The 8488-nt window shown below is 42.6% G+C and overlaps 1 protein-coding gene across 1 annotated transcript; it reads left to right on the top strand.

Moving 5' to 3' along the window:
* Positions 1–2478: 2478 nt before the first annotated feature.
* On the top strand, positions 2479–8124 carry LOC125545269 (S-adenosyl-L-methionine-dependent methyltransferases superfamily protein). The gene is made up of 9 exons (XM_048709160.2): positions 2479–3367; positions 3694–3843; positions 4126–4396; positions 4516–4626; positions 5402–5561; positions 6039–6296; positions 6644–6766; positions 7175–7252; positions 7629–8124. The coding sequence occupies exons 1-9, from the start codon at positions 2615–2617 to the stop codon at positions 7831–7833; spliced, it is 2109 nt and encodes a 702-aa protein (XP_048565117.1). The 5' UTR covers positions 2479–2614; the 3' UTR covers positions 7834–8124.
* Positions 8125–8488: the final 364 nt, after the last annotated feature.

The raw sequence follows: 8488 nt of genomic DNA, 5'->3' as shown, positions 1-8488 counted from the left end.
AGGAAGAGCGGCTGCGCAAAGCTGCCATCGAGGAGAGAAGAGCACGAGCCGCCGAAAACAAATCTATGTCCATGTTGCTCGTCGAAGAGAACAAGATCATGTCAATGAACCGCAATGACATGGACGACCTCACCAAAACATGGCATGATATGGCAAGGAGGGAAATCTTGAAGAGAAGAATGGTGGCGTCGGCCGGTTCGTGCTACAGTTCCGGTGATGTTTTCTCCGTTCCATATGGTGGCAATGTGGATGATTTCGGTGCGGGAGTTGGAACAAGCGCCGGAGGTGGATTCGGTGGCGCCGATGAACTCCAAGGTGGACTCGATGGCGCGGAGTGAAGATCGATCAAGATGATGCCGGACATGGGCGCAAACCTGTTGCAGGGCCCTCTTTTGCGTTAGCCGTAATGAACTTGGCTTCTATTTACGCGTAAAACTGGTTGTGTCGTTTGAATTTGAACTTGTTTGTGAAATCCTATGTCAAATGCAAGATTTGCAGTTTATCTGTTTGCGGGTCGTCACGGTGATGTCCGAGCAGAACCCCCATAGCCGACCCGTAAAAAAACATATTCCACGAATATTTTTTTTTACGGATCCGTTTGCGGGGTCTGCATTGTGCCAGCTCGCGCCGGCCCGCAAAAGTTGTTCTATGTGAACTGCAAACGCGTTTTGCGGGCCGGCGTTTTGCCGGGTCTGCTAGAGTTGTTCTTAGGAGTAGAGATTGCCTCGTTGCAAATGTGCATTCAGCTATTTGCAGGACTAATTACCCTAACAGAGCCCAACCGGATATACGAGACCCTAAATGTGGCCCATCCGTATAACCGGAAAAGCTATGTATAGCTCATATTGAGCGGTACTAGCATTTCATCTACGTCAAATAAGGGGCACGGCTTTGTGCCGCCTACTGCGGCGCCTAGGCACGGCTCGCCTGCAGCGAGCCTGAACTGGGCTGGCCCAGTAACCACAAGCCACGTCACACTGGCGTCATGCGTGATTTTTTTCGTCTTTCCTTCCCATTTTTATTTTCAATTTTATTATTTTGGTTTATATTTTGAAATATTTGAAATATATATGCATGTATATTTATTATAAAAAACACTTTACAATTTTTTTGGGAAATGTTAATATTATATTTGAAAAATGTTAAACATGTATAGAAAAATAATTCTGGTGTATATGAAAAAAATGTATAACGTGAATGAAAAAAATATAAATGTTAATCATGTGTATGAAATTTTTTGTGATAATTAGAAAGTACAATTTTTTAAAAATGTACATGACATTTTAGAATGTTCATACAATATAAAAAATAGTCACAAGTTTCATAAATGTATTTGTGAAATTTTCAAAAAAATATTTATTCAATTTACAAAAATGTTTGCATACTTCAAAATAAATATTTTAATCATTCAAAAAATGTTTCAACATGTATTGAGAAAATGTTTTAACATGTATTTGAAATATATATTCAAAACATGTTTTGATAAAAATGCTAAACATGTATTTTAAGAATGTTAAACGGGGATAAAAATGTTTTACATGTATACGAAAGATGTACAACTTATGACAAAGTAGACATGTGTTGGAAAAACAAAAAGAAAAACTGACAATGAAACAAAAAAGAAAAACATAGAAAGAAACTAAGAAAAACAAAGGACCATGTTAGCTGGCGAACGTTCGCCAGTGAGGGTGGCATATGCGAACGATTTTGTGGCGGTTTTAGTTGTGAGGAAGTGGTGTTAGGTGGCATTTTTTTCGGGCGACATGGCACATTGTCTCTTCGAGAAGGCAATTTTCGGAGCTCACAACTAAAACTACCATCAAATGATGTTGGATTGCCACCTCTCCTAGCTGACGTTCGTTGGATAACATTATTGAAAACAAAGTATATAAACAAGGAAAAAGAAAAACCAGATCAAACAGTTTGAAAAAGCTGACGGGGGAGGGGGGGGGGGAGGTGAAGGAAAAAAACATAGACACTCCTAAAACAATAACACTTTTTGTAAAGGGGGAGACAATTATGTTGTACCTACAAAGAATTACAAATGTTTTACTTAACTTTTCCAACTACAACTCTCTTCCCCTGAATTCAACTTGTCCTTCATTGCGCTATTACCGATCATAATCCCCACATTAGCTTGCTTGTAAAAAAACAAGTAACCTTGTATATGTAGTATTAGGGCATGCATAATAATACTGTCTTAGGTGTGTCACATAGGATAAATGTTGAGATGGAGATTAGCGAATTCATAAAAAAAGACTTGTCTTCTCTTGTCTTCTATCATTTAAGAGATAATCTTTTAGCATAATATGTCTCGTCATGTTTTTAAGAAATAGCTAATTATTTTAATAAGTAATAACCCATAACCCATTATAGACATATTTTTATTGTAATTTACTGAGTATAGATTACATGCAAGGTTTAAAATAAGACTATTTTATCAGCTGACCTTTGCTCATCCGAGAAACAATAACAACGGAAGTGGGATTTTCCCTCTGAAGCAACACGCCGGAGTCCAGTTCACTCCGCTGTACGATCCCATCCCCCGCATCGGGCAAGGCATCGCGCCGACGCCGACGCCGATCGCTCCCCACCCAAGGGCAGCCGGGCGAGCATGAAGGCCCTCGGCGCGCATGCCTCCGACCTGCTCCGCGGCCCGCACCTCGTCCGCGCCGCCGTGCTCTTCCTCGCCTGCGCCGCCTCCTTCCTCGTCGGCTACCGCTGGTCCGACGCCTCCGCGAGCCCCCTCTTCTTCTCGTCCGTCTTCTCCCCGGCGTCCCCCTCCTCCCGCATCTCCTCTCGCTCCCCTTCCGTCGCCATCTCGCCCAACTCCAACATCTCCTTCGACCCATCCCTAATCCCCGCCCCCGCAGCTGCTCCGCCCGCTTCGTCCACTCCCAATGCCTCCCCGCCCCCTCCAGCGCCAACTCCGTCGCCCCCGCCACCGCCTCCAGTGCCGACTCCGTCGCCCCCGCCCCCGCCTCCCCTCCAGCCCTCGCCCCCTCCCCCGCCCGCCCGCCTCGGCATCGTCGGCGAGGACGGCGCTATGCGGGACGACTTTGACATCGGCGCCGTCGTCAACGAAACCGATCTGGCCACGGACGAGGCCGCGACGCAGGAGCCTGGCAACGCGGGCACCGGCGGCGGCAACAGGGCTCGGATTGGGAAGTTCCCTGCCTGCCCCGCGAGCATGAGGGAGTACATTCCCTGCCTCGACAACGACGAGGAGATCAGGCGGCTGCCCTCCACGGAGCGTGGGGAGCGGTTCGAGCGGCACTGCCCGGCCAAGGACAAGGCCTTGAGCTGCCTCGTGCCGGCCCCCAAGGGCTATAAGGCGCCCATTCCCTGGCCTCGGAGCAGAGACGAGGTGAGCATTTGTGTTGATTCTTGCCGGTTCAACTGGTAAAGAACCTCTCGGTTTTACTGCTATGGAATAGTATGTCTTTGTACTGTAGTAATCTTCTTCTTGGGTTTCTGCTAGCACCTCTCTGCACACAGGGTTTATTGTTTCACTAATCACATCACTCAAAAGTTTTAGCTTGAATGAACTAGACATGATTTAAGCAACATTTGATGTATGCCATTATTGCTACAGAATCGAATTGAACCAACTGACAACTTAGTTGGCTTTTTCCCCAGAAACTGCAGCATCCATGTAATGGAATTTCTGTAATGTCATTCTGTGAATTGCAGGTGTGGTTTAGCAATGTACCTCATACACGCTTGGTTGATGACAAAGGAGGGCAGAATTGGATTACCAAGGCTAAAGATAAATTTACATTTCCTGGGGGAGGAACCCAGTTCATACATGGAGCAAATCAATACCTGGATCAGATATCTCAGGTTTGCCTTGATTATTATATTATAAATTACTCAAATCTTTTTGGAAACAGGAAAGGTAACTTCAAATTGCTTAAAACATGAAAGCAAATGAGTAGTTTCTAGAGAGTGTATAAGTAAAAGAAGAACTTAACACATATGGGTTCTAGATGCATTAGTGCTTAACAGGAACATGCAAAAGACAAATAACGGCTAAATTTTCATGGACTGCATCAGCTTCCACTGCTAAAAAACCTCTACCATTACTGAATCTCATTCAAAGCACATGTTTCTCTGTTTGCCCAGATGGTACCAGATATTGCATTTGGCTCTCGCACTAGAGTTGTTCTGGATGTTGGCTGTGGAGTCGCAAGTTTTGGCGCATACTTACTTTCACGTGACGTGTTGACATTGTCCATTGCTCCCAAAGATGTTCATGAGAATCAGATACAGTTTGCTCTTGAGCGTGGTGTTCCTGCAATGGTGGCAGCATTTGCAACACACAGACTATTATATCCCAGTCAAGCATTTGAGATTATCCACTGTTCCCGCTGCAGAATAAATTGGACACGTGACGGTGAGCACTCATTTTGATGTGTAGTTTTACTTCTTTTCTTTTCTTCATAATGCACCTACTTTATTCCTTCGATTGACAATCCACTTAATTCCTGTTGTCATAATTTACCTATTTCTAAGATGGAATCCTGCTCCTGGAGGTTAATAGAATGCTAAGAGCTGGCGGGTATTTTGCTTGGGCAGCACAGCCTGTTTATAAGCATGAAGAGGCCCAGCAAGAGGCGTGGAAAGGTATTGCTGCTTACTACTATGTGATAATTTTGTTTCTTTAGGGCTATATATACTATGTGTCAGTTTACACTGTTGTTATTTTTCCACGAGATGCATCCATAGTTGTCCATTTGTTGATTTTAGGATTTAGTCAGAGGAGTAAAGTATTCTTCTGTTTTCAAACCGGATTCCCGTTGACTGGTAATGGAAACAAGAAGTTCATTAGGACTAGAGGGAAACGAGTCTGATGCACTGCCAGAAAAACTCGATCTTGAGCTACAGGCATTACCTATTGGGTCTGTTTGTGATTCGTGCTATCCTATTGCAAAATACAAACTGATCTCAGCCAGAACAACTTAACACAGTCTTGACAGGAAAAATGTTATCATATTGTGTATGCCTGTATCTTTGGCATACACAAATGCTTTGACCTAAATTCCTGTGCTCTACTACCTATTCGGCCGTTCCCGGCTTCCAGCATAAGTTAAATTGCACAACTAGAAAGAGGATGCATTCCTATGGTTACACATGAACAATATTTTTCTAGTAACAACTATCTGCGCCAAACTGCTAATATGCACAGATGGCCTAATTAAATCTACAGTATGCCAGAGACATTCTTTCATGTAAAGGATGAGGAAAAGTGGGAGTGCATAGTTAAACTGCAAATCCTTGGGATGTTGTAATAATAGTTTTTGATAACATTACTTATATCAGGTCAAGAAGCCTCTGATAATGAAATGCTGCATTGTTTTTTGTTTCCAAAATGATTGCTCACAGATAAATTTATTTGTAGAGATGGAGGACCTCACAACCCGACTTTGTTGGGAGCTTGTGAAGAAAGAGGGATATGTTGCTATGTGGAGGAAGCCTGTAAATAACTCATGCTATATGAGCCGTGATCCAGGGGTCAAACCTCCACTTTGTGATACTGATGATAATCCAGATAATGTCTGGTATGTTTCGACCTCACTTGACCTGGTTTTATTATTGAAGCCTCAGTTTAACACTTTAGTCACTTCTTGGATAAGTCTTGGCAGTGGAAATAACTTAACAACTCTCATTACTGGCCACATTGTTTTCTCTCCCATTAAGATCTTTAATTCTTGTTGGGCCTTAAAATAACACTTTAGATGAGAACGAGCTTTCATTTCCATCATCATTAGCAAGATCTGTCAAGCATTTTGCCATCAGTATGACAATACCTGATAAACACAAAGCATGTTGATAGCAAAATCTGCAAGAATCTGGCGTATAATTAATGTTGGGGCAACAATGTGCTTTAACCTGTTCGTTTTGTTGTCTGCACTGCGATCATTTAACAGATGCTGAAATTCATATAGACTGCTTCTCCTTTCTTGGACTATATTATACTGGCACTGAGCTTATTTGACAAAAACTTTTTTTGTGCTACACGTTCTCTTTGGTTTCAGGTATGTTGGTCTGAAAGCATGTATCAGTCGACTACCTGTAAATAGTGACGGATCAACTCCCTTTCCATGGCCTGCACGCTTAATGGAGCCTCCAAGGAGACTTCAAGGTGTTGAAATGGACGCCTACTCATCAAAGAATGAGCTTTTCAAAGCAGAAACGAAATTTTGGGATGATATACTCGAAGGTTATATTCGTGTTTTCAAGTGGAAAAAGTTCAAACTCCGGAATGTAATGGACATGAGGGCTGGATTTGGAGGGTAATTTATTTGCTCAAAGCCCTTTCTTTCCTGGTCCCTCCATTCTCTTTCTCTTGTTGTTTCAAAGTTCAAACATAGAAATAGCCTCCAGTACACACCTCTGACCATTAGAAGGTTGTTAAGAATAGACTTGGAGGTACTTACGATAGCAAAGCTACTAGATGGAGCACTCACATTTGTTTGGATGAATATAGCCCGAAAATACATGGAAATACTGCTGGAACCGATGACCTCGGCTGTCACAACCTTTTGCTCGAATACTAGGCTATGAGTTGTCCTGAATACAAAATAATTAGCAGATCAGACTTTTGTGCTTGATGTGGAATATTGTTTTGTTTTGCATGTAGGTTTGCAGCTGCATTAATCGGTCGCAAGCTTGATTGCTGGGTGATGAATGTTGTTCCTGTTACTGAGCCAAACACACTGCCTGTAATTTATGACCGGGGACTTCTTGGAGTGGCCCATGACTGGTAAGTTTTCGGTATATTCGTTGTCTGGCATAATATTAAGTTGGAATTGCTCTTCCTATAAGAATATTGCACTTCAACATGGAGTTCTAAGCATAGCATATCAGCCACCTATATTTTTTCCTCATTGCATCTTGTCTTCCTGAAGTGTTTGAATGAGTTCCTCAGAACGTGTTGCCATGCATTGAATTAGCCAACATTTTTTATTATAATATTATCAATGCTTTGCTTCCTATATTTTCCGGACATCAAATTTCTTTCTAAGAAGCAGCTGGTAGATGCTTGACGTGAATAAGCTCATGGCGTAGTTTCCACCTTTTTCTTGAAGAAGAAGAAAAGGCACCCAAAGGGCATCATGTAGTTTCCACCTTGATATTGCCCATTCTGCAATTTATATGTTTATATGGACAGGTGTGAACCATTTGACACATATCCAAGGACTTATGATCTACTGCATGCATTCGGGCTATTCTCAAAGGAGCAGAAAAGGTAACCAGCTCTTTTGAACATAAATTCATGTTAGTTCTTTGTTCAGATTTCTCGACAAAAGATATGTAGAAATCTCCATGGTTGTATAACCCAGGAAACCCAAGAATACAATTGAGAACAAACTGCTGCTTTAGGCCTTCTAGCCTTTAGCAAAACATGTAAACAATTGATGTGCTTACATTAGAGGAGATGGTTTATTACATGGATGCCCGGCTATGTAGCTACGTTTGCACTCTTTAAGCACCTGGTTGACAACACCTTGCTTGGATTATTGTGTGATCTATTACTCTGTGGTAGTTGTAATGCAGAAGCACCGACCTTACATCATCCATCGGATATACCTTATTTGCATCTCAACATATTCTCTCATTACCAGGTGTAACGCCTCAGTTATCTTGCTTGAGATGGATCGCATACTCAGACCTGGTGGTAGGGCGTATATCTGTGATAAGAAGGAAACGATAGAGGAGATCAAGGAAATAACAGACGCGATGGGATGGAGATCCACCATACGTGACACTGCTGAAGGCGCGTATGCTAGCAGGAAGGTTTTGATGTGTGACAAGCCGATGGTGCGCTAACCGATCAAGCAGACCATTCCCCGGCAAGCAATGCTGCGGCGGGCGCCTGCGGTTTTAGTTCTCCGGCACCGCTGGAACTGACTACAAGAACTGCAGTGGACTGGAGATTGACATTGTGCTCCGTAGATAGGTTAGGTGGCGGTGAAAGCTGTAACTTAATTCGATTCATCATTTGTTTGTACGAGTCCGATCTAGCTCGGCGTGTTTTTGTTGTAACATATATATACGATGATCGAAAGAAGACTTGGCAAAGGTTTTGGTGAATAGAGAATGGATGAGATTTTTGTTGTACTGGGCTGTGATGAAAAGAGTGTTTGCTCCTTTGCGTGCATGGTGTCTCTATTCTGCTGACCGAGGTTTACAAATGTTCTATTACTGTTACGTTGGTCCATTGGATCTCATGTAGAATTGGAGTTGTCTCGACAGCTTTTGCATGTCACCTTTTATGTAGTTTTGATATGTTCTTCCATGCTGTATGTGGTACAGTTACATACTTGCATGCTATATGTGGGGGTGAAAAATGACAAGCCGGAAAATCAAACAAAAAATTCCGTATACAACTATAAGGATTTTTTTTTTGAGGGTCACAACTATAAGGAAATGAGCAATAGGATTGGAACACTTCCTTTTCGAGAAACGTAACAAATTTTTAGAG

Source organism: Triticum urartu, chromosome 3A, assembly GCF_056163025.1.
Source record: "Triticum urartu cultivar PI428250 chromosome 3A, HENAU_Tu73, whole genome shotgun sequence".
Taxonomy (NCBI): Eukaryota; Viridiplantae; Streptophyta; class Magnoliopsida; order Poales; family Poaceae; genus Triticum; species Triticum urartu.
The sequence above is the reverse complement of the archived record's forward strand: the minus strand, read 5'-3'. Positions and strand labels throughout refer to the sequence as shown.

Excerpts from the sequence above, each read along its gene's own strand:
- LOC125545269 (XM_048709160.2), top strand. The coding sequence starts at position 2,615 with ATGAAGGCCCTCGGCGCGCATGCCTCCGACCTGCTCCGCGGCCCGCAC. Across the intron at positions 3,844-4,125 it reads ACCTGGATCAGATATCTCAG|ATGGTACCAGATATTGCATT; the intron begins GTTTGCCTTGAT and ends CTGTTTGCCCAG. Across the intron at positions 5,562-6,038 it reads GATAATCCAGATAATGTCTG|GTATGTTGGTCTGAAAGCAT; the intron begins GTATGTTTCGAC and ends CTTTGGTTTCAG.